General features: G+C 47.1%; 1 protein-coding gene across 2 annotated transcripts in view; it reads right to left on the bottom strand.

Moving 5' to 3' along the window:
- The window catches only part of SLC49A3 (solute carrier family 49 member 3), a 38395-nt gene that overhangs the window by 16082 nt on the left and 2388 nt on the right, over positions 1-19925 (bottom strand). For both annotated transcript variants that reach the window (XM_074953592.1, XM_074953593.1), the window contains exons 2-8: positions 9039-9197; positions 7915-8134; positions 5596-5672; positions 5352-5489; positions 4971-5087; positions 3388-3540; positions 814-971 (exon numbers count right to left, since the gene is read on the bottom strand). In XM_074953592.1, coding sequence (XP_074809693.1) covers positions 814-971; positions 3388-3540; positions 4971-5087; positions 5352-5489; positions 5596-5672; positions 7915-8134; positions 9039-9197 — 1022 coding nt within the window. The remainder of the gene's footprint in view (positions 1-813; positions 972-3387; positions 3541-4970; positions 5088-5351; positions 5490-5595; positions 5673-7914; positions 8135-9038; positions 9198-19925) is intronic.

Raw genomic sequence — 19925 nt, 5'->3', positions numbered from 1 at the left:
CTCTGCAGCTGGTAGCTCTGGGGGTGATTTAAAGGGCCAGGGGATCACAGCCACCGCTACCACAGCTGGAGTCCTGAGGTCTTTAAATCTTGATTTAAAGGCCCTGGGTATTTAAAGGCCCCGCCTCTTCTGGTTGAGGCCACGCCCCCTGCTCAGGACTCCGGCATACCAGTAAGTCCTTTAAGTTACTTTCACCCCTGGGTAAATTGTTCCAAACTGTTACAAATGTATGACATATTTCCAGTCTGAATTTGTCTAGCTTCAACTTCCAGTCATTGGGGCATGTTAGGCCTTCCTCTGCTAGACTGAGATAGGTACATCATGATCCAGTGGCTAGAAACTGAAGCACAGGGCAGCATGGTCTCAACAGGTTTCAAAGCTAGCTGTTAAGAGAGGCTGTTTCCGAACTTCACACAGAGCGGGACTGATCCTGAGCTCCCATTGGACTTTCTCTTTGTCCCCTCCCATACACCAATCCCACAGCTCTCTTTACGTCTAGCTAGTTGTCTTTTGCAGCGACTCCTTTGAATAGCTCATTCCAGCAACATGAAACTATCACGGCCAGTTGCAGTGAATCAGCTGTACAGCATCAACCAGCGTTCTGAGAGCAGCTGGGATCCTTTTACCTTCCACCTCAGACCACATACTGACAGCTGGCTGCTACCAGCATTGACTTCACTCATTGTCGTAGGTAACGGAGGTGGAAGAAACTGGTAATGTGACTAGAACATAGCGCTCTGCTGTTCTTTATCTGCAAGATGCTGCTGTTGATGGCTGAACTACATTTCTGTTGAGTCTGACTAGGTGACTTACCTTGAAACAAAAATGAAGCCTGTGGATGTTCCCTCTCCCACGGGGTAGGAGCATTCTACCGCTAGCTCCATAGCAATGGGGTAGATAGAAAAGCCAAAGAACCCAAACAGCGAGCTGATCAGAGCCAGTGGAATGGCCTGATTCCTGAACTGAGACATCTGCAGTGAGAGAGAGTGGCAAGGCATTACATCAGCACAGCTGCATGGCAAGTCTGCGGGGTGCTTCGAGTCAACATCAGGCAGTCACCAATATGAAGTCCACGGTATTTACCATTTCTGTTGGCGGCCTCCCCACCTTCCCTAAAGCTCTCAAATGTGACCTATTTGCATGGAACTGTGTGTTAGGGGATGGAGACATTCGTTTTCTTGTGTGCTTGGCCCCCCGCAGCTCCTAGTGACGTCAATGGAGCTGGGGCAGTGTGTGTGTGTGTGTGGGGGGGGGGGGCGGGGGTCAGCACTTTGGAAAGTCAGGCTTTTGTTTCGTGCAGGGGCAATGGCCCAGTGGAGGCTCAGTTTGGCCTCCAGAGAGATGGGAGCTCAGAAAACCCCCAGGGTTTAAGTTCAGTTTCTTTCTGTCTGTGTCCCTGGGGCATTTGAAAAACCCCAAACCAATTCCACCAACTGCTCTGATGAATTCAGCGTGGAACAAGCTCACCCCAGCTCAGAGCGAGTGGTAAAAAGCAGACCCCAGTCCAGCCACTGAAAGAGCTAAATTGGTAAGTCAGGCGGTTCCAGGGGAGAGGGCCTTCTCTCTCCTCTGCACAGTTGGTCCTGACACGTCTCATTTCTCTCCAGATGCTACTTGAGACAGTGCTGTGCAGAGAGTTGTGAGGCAGAGAAAGACACTAGGTGGGCTCTTTGGCATGTCTGTAGCCAGAATGCTCCAAACACATGGCCAATCCTGCCCAGACATGCTGATTTACAAGCACTGGGCAGACAGGGACCTGCCAAGACTCTGTGCATCCGCAATATCCATGTTCAAAACTGTCAAAGTACCCAATGGATTTGGATGGCAATATTTTAACAGAGGTATTTGTGTTGTCACAGCATCTAGGAACCCCAGCCTTGGGCAAGAGCCCCATTGGGCAAGGTGCTGTACAAACACGTGGCAAAAAGATCTAACTCTGCTCTAAGTAGCTTAAGTAGTTCACCCTCCCCAATATTTTAGTACAATATTAGGAAGTGGTTTTTTGTTTCTTCTGGATCAGCATCACTTCCGTTCTGTATCTATGTAGTAGAACCTCTAGGAATGGAGGTTGTTTGTAAGACTGAAATGTTAATAATTCTGAACAAAACCTTATGGCTGTTCTTTCAAAAGTTTACAACTGAACCGTGACTCAACACAGCTCTGAAACTTTACTATGCAGAAAAAAATGCTACTTTCCCTTTATTTTTTTTAGTAGTTTACGTTTAACACAATACTGTATCTGCCATTTCTTTTTGGTCTCTGCTGCTGCCTGATTGCGTGCTTCTGGTTCCAAACGAGGTGTGGGGTTGACCGGTCAGTGTATAACTCTGGTGTTCGTAACTCTGAGGTTCTACTGCCTGAGTGCAGATGGATGCTATGTTCATCACCCCCTCAGGGAAGGAGGGATCCGCCTGTGGAGAAGGCATCAACTGAGAGATCTGGGGTCTAATGAAGCTTGGCCTCAGACATCTTGTACGATGTCAGGCGAGTCACTGTGCCTCTCTTTACAGTGGGGTTATAAAGGTACTCGACTCACAGGGCTATTGTGAGGCATATTTCAGTCATGTTTGTGGAGCATGTTGAGATTTTAGAGACAGAAGAAGCTATGGATCTAGTGCTCTAGTATCAGTCCATCGAAGAACTAAGAGCCTGCTACCAGCCATACCCACAAAAATGGCCTGACGCTTGCCATGTCTACGTTACAGTCCTGTGCTCGATTCCCCTTGGAGCAATCCCACATTTAGGAGGGCTTTGCTGTCTCTGGTAAACATTTCCATCATCTTTGAATGTATGGTCTTGTGCGCTACCTGGGATAAAAGCCATTAAGACTCATGCGTCAGGGCCTAAACTGATCTCTAGCTGAGTTCAGGAGATGACTTCCCCTAAGCCTGGTCTCTGTGGGATAGGCTGCCCAGTTAGATGCATTACACAGAGTTCCCTGCCTTCCTTGGTCATCTGGTATTGGCCACTGTCAGAGCCAGCAAGCAGGATTAGGTGTTTAATGATACTTAGCAATTCAAATGCTTTATGCTCACAAGGCACTGCCCCCGATGTTAATTAATGCTCACAACGTTCCTGGGAATTAAATAAATTAACCCCATTGCTCCAGATTGAAGAAGACAAGGCAACGGTTCCAAGGTTGCACACTGAGTTAGTGGCAGATTCTGGAAATGGTGTTCATTGAACTGCCCCAATCCGCGGGGAACAATCCCCCAAGTTATATTGTAACAAAGAACCCTATTCCTAATAAACAGAATTGTCGTCAGTGAAAGTGACCTAGTAGCAGATTGAAGTCACTGGGAGTTACTGAATGTTTTATCAGACAGCTGCAGAAATGGGCTTTAACTACATCTTCGCAGACAAGAGGAAGTGTGACGCAGAACTTACTATTGCAAATGCGATGCTGGCTAGTGCAGCCAGGCAGAAACAGACCTTGGTGGATTCTATAAATTTTCTGGTCTTGTCGACGTACAGTCCCAGAAGGAAGGCGCCAAGTAACCCAAACACAGTGAACAATGCACCACTCAGGCCTGCAAAGAACTACAGGGGAATAGAAATGAGTGTCTGAGCAACTAGTATTAGGAGGTGAGAGTTAGTTACATTACCAATATTTAACCACACGGACAGATTTATGAACAGTAGGCTGTGGGCCACCAGAGTCTATTTAACATGCTTTTCCATTGTATCCATACCAATATTCAAAACCTCCCCAGGACACGCATCTAGAATAGCAAGCAACTGGCCCAGGTGGTGACAATCCCAAAAGGTGTCCAGAGGAAGAGCTCAGATCCCGTAGAGACGGGAGTGGAGTAAGACCATACGCGGATAAAAGCAGACTGGGTAAGTGCATCTAGGCTGGTCATTTTAACGTGGTATACATAGAACGGTGGAGCTTGATTTCCCCCAGAGCAAACAACTGTTACTCTTAAGTATGTACTACTGCTTTCTAAGTGAATGTGATAGGAGCCTCTTTAAGTGGTGGTCGTGTACCTCAAAAGGTAAAAAACCCATTGTCGATATTACTCTGTTTTTACTAGATAGCGACTTGAAGGGCAACGTTTCATGAATACAGAGGAACAGAGAACCACGTACAGTGGTACCCATGTGTGTGTGTTGTGCTCCTCAACCTTATCTCCCTTCTGAGTTTCCTCATCTCATTCCTCCTGTGCTTTGTCGTGATTTGCCTAGCTATGCAGAACACCATTGTTTATTCTCCATCTGGCCGCCTTAGCCAGTAGGGCCAGTATGGGCTTCCATGCACAGCCTTCCGAACTTCCCTTTAAACATGCCTGGAATTGAGGGAGAAGAACTCATAGCTCACATCCTCTTTCCATTGCCCTGGGATCACCTACTGCAATGGAGGGAGCACTTATGAGTTTTGCTGTGACCATGCTGGGTTGGAAACTGCATGCCGCACAAACTGAGGTGCTGGAGACAAATACAAGGCTGAGCCACAAGAGAGGGCTTTGGGGGAGATGTTTATTGGAGGGTATAAATGTAGCCGAGAGGTGACCACCTCTGCTCATGTGCATTTGGCTAAGGACACATGCGGCAATGAAATAACCCAGTCCACCTTGCTTTGAGTTTCCAGTTCCCTCTCACCTCTGTCTGAGCCTTTGCCCCATATTTGCACATTGGGAGAGGATCATAAGGGACTGCATTTAGCTGCATGTAACCCCTCTACAATCAATTAAAAGCCTTTATTTTACAAAGTAAAATCCAGCAAGAGAAGAGTTTCATTCACAAGTGGTGACCCAGCCAAGGATACGAATTAAACATCAGATAACGTATCGTATTTAAAGACTGATGATGTACCTTGATGTATGCTAGTCTGGTACATCTCAGACACTGATAAGCTAGTTTAGACAAGTGCACCACATCAAGTGGCTTCATCTTGTTTTGATCACTAATTAGTGGAGGTTCATTTCAACTGTATAACAAATAATGCGTAAGATGCAAAAAGGCCTTACATTTGAATACCCCTTTACACACAGGATCTGTTCCAGAAGAGTCGAAAAGCAGGTGAACATCCCAATCCCTGCTCCAAAACAGACCATCAGGATGATGTATGGTTTATTTCTCAGAAGCTGCAAAGTTCAAAATGTAGGTTTAAAAAAATAGGTTCCAGTTACTTGGGCAACAAATCTCAGCACCCGCCCACCTGCTGGCCTGCCCACAACAACAGGATAGCTGAGGGTGACAATGACACCATGGAAGCCAGGCAGCATGTACACTTGCTCCTGCCTCAGCATAGAGGGCTGGACATGGTGACCTCTCAAGGTCATGTCCTGCCCTACAGTTCTAGGATGCTATGTTTGATTCCGGGGCTTACTTCTCTGCATGACACTTACCATTTTCAAGCCTGTGAAAAATGGCTGCGAGGTGGAATAAGTGGCGCTTGCTGATGGTGGAGTTGGAGGGACCTTGCCGTGAACACCAACCATGGCTAGGATGCAGGCTGTGACTGCAGGGATGACATACAGTCCAAGCTAGGAAACCCAAAGCAAAGACACGTAACCAGGTTGCCTGACTCCAATGCTACTGAATATATAAACCAAAATGACACTGCATACTAATTAATCAGCTTTTGCTTACCATCAGTGGTATATCTTTTTCTTCAGACACAAGTGCAGGGGACAGCAAGTTAGCGGTAAGAATTCCCAAGGGATTAGCTAGATTGAAATAAAAAAGACAATGTTTTTCTATATTAATTGAGAGAATGTTCCACATTTATCAAAATGTCATGAGACATCCATTTCACAGCATCCTCAGCTTAAATGAAGCCATGGCTGGGGGGGAGGGGCAGAGGAGATCAGGAACAAGACGTCTGTAAGGTTACATTTGGAGGGTAAAACTCGCAAAAATACTTAAGTGTCTTAGCCTTTTCTAGAAATTTTACCTGGAATTCAACTAGGGACATAAGACTAGGCAGGATCTCCTGGGTCATTAAGTCCAGTCCCCTGCTACTGCAGGCAATCCTGTCCTATCATCCTGTTCATAAACTTGTCAAGCTTTCCCTCTTCAAGCTAGTTGGGGTGTTTGGCCCTGCAGAACCTCGCTCCTCTGATGGTTAGAAGCCTCCTTCTAATTTCCAGCCTAAAGGTATTCCTGGCCACTTTACCTCCATTTGTTCTTGTGTCACCTTAACTTTTTGATTTAATTGTTCCCCCTAAGCATGGTAAAAAAACACATCCATCCTGGTCTTTAAATAATTCTTCATCCCTTCTCACCAAGTTGCCCAGGTAAATGGCTTACGGGAGAAACAAAAATGAAGCTGGAACAACTCTAGTTGTCAGTCCAAATGCTATCCGCCCCCAGTCATAGTACAGGCCCATACGCTATGCAGTGCAGACTCGCATTTCCTTTGTCAAGTAAAATACAACATACCTCTGTACTAGCTGACCCACTTTCAAACGTACCGGTATATTACAACATCATGTCTCCGCAGTCATTGCCACTAGCCGAACATCTAATAGTACTTTACACCGCTTGCACTTTCACCTCACAGGTGTAAATACAATTATCCAACTACACAGCTAGCAGATTTAAGAACCAGATCTGAGATGGGTTTTCACTGCAAATTTGAACAATTTATAGACTTCTATAAGCACCTTGCAGCTCAGCCAGACAATCCAGGCTACCTCCGATGCCGTTTCAATTTTTTCCATGACTATAGTAGAGTCTGTTTAGACTGGTTAATTAGGGCCAGTGGGGAGCCAACAGAAATAGCAGGTGTTGGGCAAGCTATCGTATTCTGGTGTGCTTGCATGGTACACTTACTGTTCTCATACTTACCGGTAATGAACAATACCTAGATCTGACAGCTCAATACACACGTGATTTTTTTTTAAACAGAAAAACAACCATTTATTTTTCAAACTATCACAAAGGAACTTTCCAACATCCCATTAAAAATAACAGGAACTCGTCACACACTACACAGAGTATATCCCACATTTTAAAAATGCTCAAAGATTTTAAGGAATGTTGACATTTATCAGCTAGATAGTCAATATTCATTGTAGTATGTACCTTTCCAGTGCACATTTATTCAACAGGAGAATAGCAGGGATGCTTTCGATTTTTAAGGATTTTAACTAGCTGTTGCATGCAACTGAGAGAGCTGTCAGTAGCAATACTGTGCCGGGAGAGAAGTAAGCTCTGCAAATGGCAAAAACCCACAGCTAAGGATGGTTTCTAGGTGTAATGTTTTATGATGAACTAGTTTCTGTTCACAGCCTTTTCTAGCACCTTGGAAACTAACTATTCAAATTTAGGGAGAAAATTAAGTTATCCGGTTTCCTTTCTTCTGGGTTCTTTATTTTTATTTTCCCTTTCCTGCAGTTAATCTTCCTCCTTCACAGGATCAAGGTGTATTAATTACAAGGTGGGAGGACCCTGTTCACACCAGCAGGATCTACATGAGGCAATTAGAGGTTAGCACTTCAGAGCGCTCTACAATTCATAGCCCTGTAGTCCAGATTGCGGTGCCGTGTAGACAAGCCCTTACACTGCCAAAGCACCTAGCTGTTCAAGTCAGTAGTGATTTGGACACCTGCTTACTTGAGGAGCTGGGTTCAAGTTATGAGTTAAGATTTGGTGACTATTCTGAGCTACTAGCAGCCTGCACAGGATTTGCAGGAGGAAAATGGTCTTGTGGCTAAGGCAGAGGGAAGAGACTGTGAGGTCTGGGGTTTTTACTCCAGACTTTCCAGGTGATGAGTAAGTCATATGACCTGTTCTCCATCTGCAATGTGGAGATACATGCCTACTTCATGGGGTTTTGTGACGCTTTAGTTCACTTACACATTGCGCAGTTCCTATAATACAGCTCCATAGGCAACGTATACCACAGGAAGGTTCTGCTATGGAGTGACCTCGCTCCAGCTCGGCATGTTTGTAGCTGTTACTTACACATTGAAGAGATCATATTTGCTGTAGCTCTCTGGTGGTCTGGGAACCACAGGGCCGCTAGTTTTGTTGGAGAAAATATGACAAGTGGCTGGGCCAGAGCACAGAGGCACTGTCCTATGAACAGGTACATGTAGGTCAGGGATCCCAGACTCAGGAAGCTGATGACGCTGAAAGTCCGGATGACGCTTCCAACCATGTTCAGCCAAGCGCTAAGCATCACCTACAACACGTAAAGAGGGACTGGAGTCACTTGCTGACTTAGCTGCAGACTGAGGGAGACGGAATTAAGTTCTAGGATGTGGCATGACTCTAGGTGACCAATCTGGCATGTCCCAGGCTCCTAATCCCTTCCCTCTCCTTCAGACACATGCAGAGGTGCTGGCAGCATCGTGGTTCCATCGGAAATACTCACTCGTTTTATTTTCCTCTTTCATTCCATACAGTCTCACCACAGCCATCAATTGACTGGGGCTTGCATGTGTTGAAAGATGCACTCATGTCTGCTGAGCCTCAGGTAGTGTGAAGCCACCTTTTCTCACATGACAAGCAAGTTTAGTCCTGGCTAATTTAGGAAGATTATGGCCTCAAAAGACACTGGTAAATGAGCAACAAAACCAACCCCAGTTGGATGTCTGAAATAAAGACAGACGTTCAGGTTCCATAATGCATTTGGTCTCAATACTCTGATCGAGTTCATGTGTGACAAAAGTTTGTTTGGTACGGGGCAGAGACCATCTCCGAGCGCTTCATGGTAACTTGATGAAGTTTCAAGTTATCAGGAAAGGCTTCCTGGTAAATACGAACAAGTGAAGTTCAGGGAGAAATGTAAATTACTGGCCCTAAAGAGAAAAAGGGGAAGGTATCAGACAGTAATTTCCACTCTACTTTGTTTTTTCTTTTCTTGTTGTTCCTCACTTCATTTCCTCTTGGACCAGATTCTATTCATTGCAAGGTAGGAAGGATAGTTTTAAGTACATTCATCTCACACAATATTTAGTCAGAATGTCATGACTTAGGCTGCTACGTACATTGAGTATTAGTTAGCAAAGATGATGCTTGCATATACAAAAGTACACAATAGCCCCAACTTTAGTTAGTTAATGCAGCTTCTCATTCAAACTTACAGCACACTTGAGTCCCACGGTGTCGAGAATCCAGGTTGCCACCAGTCCAAACGGGATAGATATGAGAAGGTACACCAGGGACAGCCAGTTAATTGTATCCATGGAGATGTGGAAGTAGGCTGCTGTTTTGTCAGCCACTGGAGCAAACGTCAGCCACAGCTGCCAAAAACAGAACAGAGAGGTTAAGAGTTAACACTCGGTCTGCCAGGGTGAGCTTTGCCCCGTACAATCCCTGCATGATTGTGCTTTGGAGGGACACCAGGTGGTGGTGCAGTTTCACCCCCATTGGAAATCAGCCCCCATCCACCTGCTAGTCCAGTGCAAAGGCCAGAATCTCTGTTGCTGCTGTTGTCACGGTGATGAGCATTTTCATGGCTCCTACCCCACTCCTCAGTGTCAGGGGTGGGAGCACAGCCACTGGATGGCACGTGAATGCAGATGCTCTGCTGCAGGGCCAGTCTGCCAGTGCCCCCACCATGTCCCACACTGAGTCTTCTTCAGTGCAGGTGCCCCCCCATGGTGACGATCACCATTTGGGTCAGATTCAGAGGTGATGGTAGGGAGTCTAAACTGGTGTAATTCCCATTTTCTGTGGTATTTACATCACCAGCTTAGGACTTCCTGAGCCAAGTTTTGTCATTTACCCTGGTGTAAACCTAGAGTAACCCCACTGAGTTACTGTAAGAAAGCTGAGCAGGCCCCATTAGATTGCCCTACAGTCTATTAGACTGACAGGTAAGTTACACCCCCGCTGAGTTATCACGACTGAATTTGGCCCTCAACCACTTATTACAGCTGCAAGTTGAGAGGCAATCCAGAGTTTGCTACAAAAAATGTTACTTGGATATTCTACTATACACACCCAGCCATTATGAGGGAAGAGGTATTTATAGTCTGCTCTTCGCTATCATCGTCTCCTTTAAAAATGCAAGTTTCAGAGTAGCAGCCATGTTAGTCTGTATCCACAAAAGGAAAAGGAGTACTTGTGGCACCTTAGAGACTAACAAATTTATTTGAGCATAAGCTTTCGTGAGCTACAGCTCACTTGCATCCGATGAAGTGAGCTGTCGCTCACGAAAGCTTATGCTCAAATAAATTGGTTAGTCTCTAAGGTGCCACAAGTACTCCTTTTTTAAAAATGCAAAATACAGTTATTATAATGCCAAATTTAAGGCCATAAGGGACACAACTATGATCTTCCTAATCTGACCTCCTCTGTAGCACACATTATATGATTTCACCAAGTAATTCCTGCATCCCCTTGTGATTGATTGAGAGACTTCTGGGCATCTCATCTTCACAATGAGCACCATTTACCTGTAACTGCAAGTCTAGCAGGCGGCACAGGCCAAGCACTGTAGCAAACTACAGGATCCTTCTTGTTATGTCAGTAGCAGATATCTGCAGAAACCAGAACTGATGGAATTATCTGTATACCCCACTGGGATAATACAAAGATCCTTCTTAAAAAACACCCCAATTTTGAGATTTAACATTTACGTCCAAATGACATCAAAATATGCCCTTTGAAGGGGTTTCTAAAGCTATGTGTATACCGCACGCTTCTGGTGGCATGTAGAGTATGCACTCGGGTGGGACCCCTGTGCCCCCCCCCCAGCAGGGGTTTAAGTAGTGATGTAGACAGTGAGGCACACCTTAGGTGAGTAAAGACACACTGGAAGGGTGTGGGTATGTATGTGAATACATACATATGGTTCTCTTCTTGCCCAAGCCTTGCCTGCCTGTCTACACAGCTATTTTTAACGGTGTAGTGTCCTGCTGCCTCCCCCCCTGCCAGAGCTTATTACTGACACTTGTAGCTACACATTGCCAGAAGCAGAGGTAGCATAATTCATGAAGATTCTTTGGGTAGCTACAACGTAGTTTGTTAGGCAATTTATATGAATAGTGTTTTATTAGGTAGGCTAATGGAGTGCTCACACTGTGCCTTTTGATCCCATCAGCTTGTTTGCATTCAGAGTACAATGTCTTGTGAATTGAAATACCGGTGTTGCTACAAAGCCCTAAAAAGAGAGCTTTTTTTCTCACATAATTTGCACGTATGAGATCGGTGTCAACAACTGGTTTAAACGGAAGTCTTACCCTGCCAGAGAAGAGTTTGTCTCGCACAGCGTTTCCCTGCTAGTGAGAGACAGTTCTGGTAGCTTACAGTTTAAAATTTTCACCCATTTGAGAAGAGTACCTACAGACTATCAGTATAATGGGGTTCATTACATCCAGCGTGTCAGTCCATCTCCGCCTCCATTCCCATGACGGGAATAAGGGCATGTTGATCTATTTCTCCAAACTTGGTGCCTGAAGTTCTTCACCAAAACCTGACTTTGAGGCACCTGGATCATCAGCCTGCTTTGCTGAGTGCCCAGAATTCCTGTTGCGATCAGGTGCTCAGCACCTTTCAATATCCGGCAACTTTTCCCTGAAAGCATCCAACCACACTGAAACATGTGGGGCATTGTCTGAATTTCAAAATGCCTGCGTAGATTTTGTTTCAATGTTTTTCAAGACCAGTTGCTCAACACTGAGAAGTCATCCCACATAACATTTCAATTCAAAGCCTATTTTAGCTAGAGATGGCACAGAATCATAGAAATGTCGGGCTGGAAGGGATCTTGAGACGTCATCAAGTCCAGCCCCCTGAGCTGAGACAGGACCAAGACCCTAACAGATTATAGAACTCTCTCAATCTCAGGCTTTTGTCCAGTTAATTTGGGGGTTGCCACATTTCATTTGATTGAAGCTACTGCAGCTCTTAAAGATAATCTTCAGCTTTCAGTGCAATATGCTCCGGATACATTTGACAAGCAGGTTTGAGCACAGATTAGTGTTTTCCTTGAAGAGCAGTCTCAGTCAGAGCTAACTTCAGCCGCTGTTTCCAGCCCCTGGGAGAGGTGTAACATCCTATTCCCGAGCACAGCCCTGCAGCCACTGGCTGGTGAGTGAAGTCATGGACGCATTTCCTCTGGAGCATTCAGCACTGCTGAAAGCAGGAGCTTGCCCCTCCCTTACACTGAGTGCTAAAAACCACATTACACCTGCCTCCTGCACCGGAGTAGCCTATTCCCCTAAGAACCTTCCCAAGCACCCCGTGAGATCAGGAGTGTTATTTCCATATTGAAATGGACAGAGGTGAAAGCCAACACAAGAAGGGTCCACGAGCTTTGGGTACCTCATCTGAGCGCTCAGCTTGATGCTTTAAAGGGGACAGATTGTTCAAACACGTTGAGAACCCTGCTGCTTTCATCTACCTCAACATCAGGTGCTCGCTGTGCACGATGGGACCCACGGACCACGGCACCCAGAACTAGTGGACAAGCCATAAAAATCTGTCTTTTAGAGTGTAGCTCCAGGGTACATGGTTAGTCAGTGTCTGAGCCAGAGCTTGAGTTCCTGTCTTAGTCCCATCCATGCATGGTCGCCCAGAGTGTGTTGCTTCTCATTCTTTGTTGACACGAGCAATAAACTAGTTCAAAGATGCTCTTGCTGACAGGTCAAAATGTGCCGTCTCTCCCCTGTGCCCGGGCACTTGAAGAACAAGAGGTTCCTATATTTAAAAGTGGGAAGCTAAAAGTATATTCTTAAATGCAAGGCAAGTATTTTTATAGGCTGAGACTTTTCTCCCCTGACATGCACTAACTCAAACAGCGGAACTGATGTTCACATCAGCTATGGGACTAGAGCAGAAGTGGGCAAACTTTTTGGGCCGAGGGCCACATCTGGGTGGGGAAATTGTATGCAGGGCCGGGACAAGGCGTTGGGGTGTGGGAGGGAGTGCGACATGTGGGAGTGGGTAAGGTGTGCAGGAACGGGCTCAGGGCAAGGCATTGGGGCAGAGGTGGGGTGTGGGGTGTATGAGGAGGCTCAGGGAAGGGAGTTAGGGTGCAGCACTGCGGAGTGCAGAAGGGGGCTCAGGGCAGGGGTGCAAGAGGGGTGCGGGTGTGACAGGGAGCTCAGGGGAGGGGGTTGGGGTGCACAGGGGTGCAGGGTGTGACGGGGCTCAGAGCAGGGAGTTGGGGTGCACAGGGGTGCAGGGTAGGGAGTTGGGATGCAGGAGGGGTGCGAGGTGCAGGCAGGGGGCTTGGGGCAGGGTGCAGGAGGGGTTTGGGCTTTGGAATTTATCTAAAGTGGCTCTGGGGTGGCAGCGGTGCGCACCGGGGCCAGGGCAGGCTGCCTGCCTGCCTGCCCTGGCCCCACACCGCGCCCGGGAAGTGGCCGGAACCATGTCCCTGCGCGGCCCCTGGGGGAGGGGGGGCACAGGGCTCCATGCGCTGCCCTTGCCATGCCTCCAGGTACCTCCCCCAAAGCTCCCATTGGCCGGGGTTCCCCATTCCCGGCCAATGGGAGCTGTGGGGGCCGGTGCCTGGAGGCAAAGGCAACGCACGGAGCCCTCTGCTCCGCCCCCCCCCGGGGTCCCAGGGACGTGGTGCCGGCTGCTTCTGAGAGCGGCGCAGGGCCTGTGACACCACGGGGGCAATCCCACGGGCCAGATACAAAGCCCCGAGTGGCCGGATCCAGCTTGTGGGCCGTAGTTTTCCCACCCCTGGACTAGAGAGACAGGCCCAAAACCAGTTATTTTTCAGCAAGGAAGACCCTGCAGATAGGATCTTATTCTAGCTTTCTTATAAGAGCTGCCAGTACAGCTGCAATAGAAACATTGACACAATTTAAAAATGACAGTATGTAAGAACTTTGAAAGGAAGATAATTTGCATGGACCCGTGGAACCAGAAAAATCAAATGGTTTTTAAATGTGCAGTACAGCAACGTTGCTTGGGTGTGCATCCATCTGTCCATCTTTTGTGGAGGAGGATGATCAGACAAACATTTAGGATGGCTACAGCTTTAAAGGAGATGATAAGATGTTCTGAAGTTGCCACAGTATGCGCATCCTTGCCTTAAAACTTGTTACTTAAAGAATCGCTTCTCTGTATGGCACTGCATTCAACTCTGTAGAAAGTGCTTCTGATGTGTGGGAAACAAAGTGCCAGCAGCAACTGCCTCAGAAGATGAGATGTACTGTGGTCTACAAACATGCATGGTGGAATTTTGTTTTGTACAACTGAGAGTTTGAGATGGCTCCATTTGTTCCCATAATCAAAGTAATTGTGCAAAGGACTCCCACCTCAGAGGAAGTGTGATTGCTAAAATTGCCAGCTAGATTAGAGGGACTCACTTCAGGAAAGAGCCAAGTGTCAAGAGGCCAGAACTGCTGCTCGCTAGCCAAGAGAAGTGTTTAATTAGAACTATACTGTGATGGTACAAACAGGGAAATATTTTGCAGTGTTTGGGAGAATTAACACTTTTAGGCTTGTGTGAGATGATTCACATCAGGAAAACAATGCTGTTAGGAATTTGGATCCGCCTACCTCTTCCTTGGAGCCTGGAATATCCTGCCCCAATTGTGCTATTCTGAGAGTGTTACTCCGTAGCCCTTGGGTTCTCGTAGGAAATCATATCTGCCTAACAAATTAGATGAAATCCAGAACCGCACTCTGCCCACAATTTGAGTTGTTGGGATCTTGTGTTTGAATCGATCGTATGGATGTGCCTGAGCCCAGAAGAGTTTGGACTGGGTTTGGAACGTCCCGGCATTAGAGGGATTCTAACCGCATGGTCCAGTTTGGGCCCCTCTTTTCTACAGAAAAGTACAATAAGATCTGAAACTGGGAGTCCAAGCTGAGTTTATATTTGCATGTGCAACGTTCACTCTTGAGCATGGAAAGCACTGGATTTCTACTCAACCCCAGTCATGCTAATTTTACACTCAAGATGTTTGTGACGTAAGCTTTCCTCATTGCCTTTTCTACATTCTGAACATAAGAACGGCCATACTGGGTTAGACTGAAGCATGGGTGGCGGGTGAACTGCCAGCTGGGGGAGGCTAGCCCCCAGCTGGCCCCGCCCACCACCCGAGGACCCTTCCCCCGCTGGAGCCCGGAGGGGGGCCCCCCCCCGCGACCGCAGGTTTCTGCTTCCTCCACCTCTGAGGTGCTTCACCTGCCTTGTTCCCCTGTAGGCTCCCTATCTTCTTGGCAATCCCCACTTCATACTCAGGACTCACCTTCTCTCCATCCATTCTGAGGTAGCCTGAAATCCCACCCGGGGCTATCTTTCCCCTTCCTCTCACGCTGCCTTTCCCCATCCAGGCAGCTCTCTGGCTGAGGGGCCATCTTTTCTCTTCTCTGCCTCCTTGAGTAGCCAGCTACCGTGAGGACTGCTCACATGCTGACAGTTCACACTTACATTTAGCTAGAGCCCTCTCAAAAACATTACAGGAATGTTTCTTTTGCAACAGGGACAGCATTTTCAGCCAACTCCAAGACACCCAAGCATCAGGCAGCTGGGAGGGTCAGTCAAAAATGTTAACTGATTGGTACACTAGTGAGCATGCCAAAATTAGGGGGTTAGACACGAAGCCATTTTACAGCATTCATTTAAAGGGGCACCTATTGTAGGCAATTCATAGAATATCAGGGTTGGAAGGGACCTCAGGAGGTCATCTAGTCCAACCCCCTGCTCAAAGCAGGGCCAATCCCCAACTAAATCATCCCAGCCAGGGCTTAAAGCCTCCAGGCAAATCAGCTTGCTGCTGTCTGGCTGAGGTATCATTGCATGACGTGGCAATGTGTTTGTGAAGCTTGTACAGCTAATGTGGTTTGTTTCTGCAGGCTTTCAAATGCTAACAGCATGCTGTGCACCAGAGTCAGGGCTTGGCTTTACAGAAAACTGTTCCGACTTCAAAGCCAGCTGGGCAGGGCTGGCTGCATTGTTTTACTCAGCCATACACGCATAGTCCTTCTGCACGAAGTCAACTAGCTCCTCCCTCCCTCACTAGTATGAGGAGGTCATTGGCAGAGAACTTCTCTCTCACCAGAGGCTGAGGGCCAGATTCTGCTCAGTTACACAGGTGCAATCCCAGTGGAGTCAGTGAGACTTGCACCATGCACTGGGAGTAGAATTGGGCCCCTAGCCTGCAGCGAACAAGTAGCTTAACCCTGGGGCACTTTTGAGTCTCTGCAGTGCAGATTCACCCCTTGCCTTCTGCCGTCGGCAGGACGTCCTCCCAGAATGGGCTCAGTGACCCCTAGCTGCACAGGGAGGCCAGAGCTGGCTGAAGCAGCCAGAAAGCAAGTGAGGTGCTCCGGACGCAAAGGTACAGAGAGCTGCCACCTGCTACCAGCAGGGGAGCTATGGAGTCTAGCTGGAATTTAGAACTGCCCCCCCTGGAACCAGCACTGTCATCTGTCCCGCTCTTGGGGTTAAGGGGGTGGATGCTCACCCCCACCCCCTCGGGGTGAATCAACCCTGATCTATCTTTCTGCAGAGGTCAGGGTCAGAACCACATAGCAAGTGTGTGGTTGTGCAGAATAATCCAGACAAGGAGTGTGTGGACCCTTTGGGGCGTTATGTCCAGCTATGGAGTGTTGTACAGCACTGTGGGAACTTCCTCCTGCTCCAGGCTCACGAGTCAGATCACATCAGGAGGTCTGGCCACACCCATGTGTGTGGAAATCAGGCCAGCCTCCGGAGAGACACTGCTAACCTCTGAGTTTCATGTTCCTCCTATATTCATCTGTCAGCAATATTGGCCTCAACTGAGCAACGACAGCTCTGGCACAAGGACCTGGAGGGCTCAGGGGATGGACTTTCTGCTCTGGATTTGGTCTCCCTTTTTCTGTTTGCTGCTTGAGTTCTAGGTGAAACTTCTTACGTGATCTTTTGACTTAAGACTCAGTTGGGTGTAGGGCAGAGGAGTTAGGCTGGTCCTTTTAAAGGAATTAGCTAACTAGACATAGCTAGCTTCACCCTAATTTTATTTCTATACAACCTTTCCTGAAGCCAGAATATTCCCCCCCACAACCTCCCTCCCCAATACATTTTTACTTGTTGCCTGGTTACAAGTGTGGCTGTTTCAGCCACAAGCTTTTGTGGGACAAGGAATTTAATTAAGGCCAATTTATTGCATAGTCTAAGGAAGGAAGGAGCTTCATAAGCCAATTGATTCCTACAGTATATTGGCCTTATAGAAATTATTGTAGTTTTACTTTAAAAATTCCCAAACTCACTGGGTCAATATCTACATTTTCAAGTTTGCAGAGTACCAAGTTTTATGGCTTAAGTTGATTGAGATACCACATACAGGCCTGGGTAATAAGACCTGTGACATTTTGCTAGAAGAGCTTTCCTTATGCCTCGGTCCTAAGTCAGTGTTGTGAGTCCGATTCCCCACCACTCTGCACACCTGTACAATGGGCACACAGCACAACGAGAGCAGAATGTCAGCGGCACACAGCCACTGTGCACGGCTGTACGTGACAAGGTGCAGAGCAACGGGGAATTGGGGCCAGTGTGTTTAGCTGCATGGGCACTTTATTACACCATGTACCTAAGTGCCTTTCTTTTTTTTTTTTCCTGTCACATTGGAGACCCCTGTGGACAGCTGGAGCAGAGAGAGCACCTCTGGGAGGGTCAATAATTCTATCTTGATTTTTCAAGGTTGTAATCATTGATACATAGGCACTACAGGACAATCTGAGACTGGCACCAAATGGGACTGAATTGGCAGTGTGTGTGTGTGGTTTCCTTTCTCCTCACTGGTTTTATTTCTGTTTTAAGATCGCAACGTTTCTACACTTACGGATTTATTAAAACACACATTTTACCAGGTTTCAGTCTTTGGCATGGGGACTTACTGTGTGAGAGAGTTTCATTCACGCCATGGCCAGTGTCGGGAGGGTGGCAAAGAGACTGACTGGGCAGCAGGAAGGTTAGAATCTCTGGGGCTGGGAAAGAGACCAAGAACAAAGCCAACCCAGACTTATATCTGCATACTTGTGGAGGGGACCCATTTTAAGTGTCCATTATTCATACAGTTTTGATCAGGGCCGGTCCTAGACCAAAAGGCGCCGCAGATGAGGAGTGTCTTTGGTGCCCCCCGCCCCGCCCCCATTTGTTAAACTTCTGAATACCTTATTTTTTATTGCATTTGTAGCCTATTTCATGACTTGGATGCATGCAAGATTTATCTCTGTCATGTAAGACTGACTGGCAATGCCCTGTCCCTTATAGCCATGAAGTAGGTTCACCAGATGTCCGGTTTTTGACTGGAACACCAGGTTGATAAGGGACCCTGGCAGCTCTGGTCAGCACTGGTGACTGGGCCATTAAAAGTCCGGTCGGCGGTGCAGCGGGGCTAAGGCAGGCTCCCTGCCTGCCCTGGCTCTGCGTGGCTCCTAGATGTGGCTGGCATGTCCCTGCGGCCCCTAAGTGCAGGGGTGGCCAGGGAAGCTCTGCATGCTGCCCCCTCCCCGAGCGCTGGCTCCGCAGCTCCCACTGGCCAGAAACCTTCCATTCCTACATCTACTCCATCCCCTTTCCTGCCATGTATTTGCTAGAGCTGTGATCTCAAAAAAACAGGGCTTCCATCATTTCCGTGGACAGACTGTTCCACAGTCTTAGAGCTAACAGTCAGGTTTTTCAAGATATTTAACCTAGCGTTTCCCTTTCTTAATTTCATCCTATTTCTCCCAATCACTCTCTTCTTATATCATATTTAAATCCTGCTAATATCTATGAATGATTTGCATGCCCATGCATGCAAGCTGTCAGTTAGCCAGTGTATGGTGTTTATAGCTTAGCTGTCAGTTAGCCAATGTATGGTGTTTATAGCTTGGTTCTGCTGCAAGCACTTAAGCATACAAGTAACTTTTCAGGCCCCTTGCTTTTAGAACCTGACCACCAAAGTCCAATGAAAATACTCCCATTGACTTTGGGCAATGAGTTTAGGCTCTAAGTCTTTCCAACTGCACCTCAATTGTTTGTTGCTGGCACTGGTTGAATAAAAGTTGTACCTGTTTATTGATTAAAGCTTAGTTCTCCTTCCTTAGAAGTTTTTAAGGTCAGGCTTGACAAAGCCCTGGCTGGGATGATTTGATTGGGGATTGGTCCTGCTTTCAGCAGGGGGTTGGACTAGATGACCTCCTGAGGTCCCTTCCAACCCTGATATTCTATGATTCTATGATTCTTTATTTGCCAGCTTAGTAGGATTGGGCAGCCATTTTCAAATATTACAAGTCTTGCAAAACTTTTATAATAAAACATTCACAAGGAATTTTCATCCTTTCTCCAGCTCTTGCTATTCTTTGAGCTCCCTGGACTGCCTGTCTGCCTGCTTGTGTTCGTGTTCATTATGCTGGTTTTGCTCTGTGAACAGGGCCCCAGGATCTGTGCAACGCAGTTCAGCTAATTCTCCCAGGCATTAGCACAGTGTTTCTATTGGTGTCATTCTGCGTGCATATCAAAAACCACTTGATCCGTGGCTGAGGCAGTATAGGAGAGCTATGCAGAGAATGCACTTATACAAACAGGGTCCCCAATCCTGTAAACACAGGCCCACGAGTAGCCCCTTTGGATTGTTGCTCATGTGCACAGCTGTTTGCAAGACTTGGGCAGGGTAGTGGGAGTGAGCACACATGAGCTGACAGTTGTGGAAAGGTGCTGCCAGGGCACAATTCAATCCCGTCTGAAGGCAGGATTAGATCAGAGCATTGAAGCACACACAATAACTCCATTGTACTTATAAGGCAGGCAAGCCCTTACAGAAAAGATGCCTGCTTTGTCCGATAAATCCAATTTTTCTAAACCTGGATCATAACAAACAGCTCATAAGAGGCTCTAAAGGAAGCACATTTGGTCCATTTTCTGAGAATTAGATGAGCCTGTTGCTTTACGCCAGTGAGGAAACCAAGCCTAATGCCCATTCACCGATGCCTAGCTATTTCCAACTCTATCTTTAAAACATTATGGGCTAGATTGTGCCACCCTTGCTCATGCTGAATAGCACCCTCCTCTGTTACTACTCCTGCTAAGT

Source organism: Natator depressus, chromosome 5 (genome assembly GCF_965152275.1).
Source record: "Natator depressus isolate rNatDep1 chromosome 5, rNatDep2.hap1, whole genome shotgun sequence".
Taxonomy (NCBI): Eukaryota; Metazoa; Chordata; order Testudines; family Cheloniidae; genus Natator; species Natator depressus.
The sequence above is the reverse complement of the archived record's forward strand: the minus strand, read 5'-3'. Positions and strand labels throughout refer to the sequence as shown.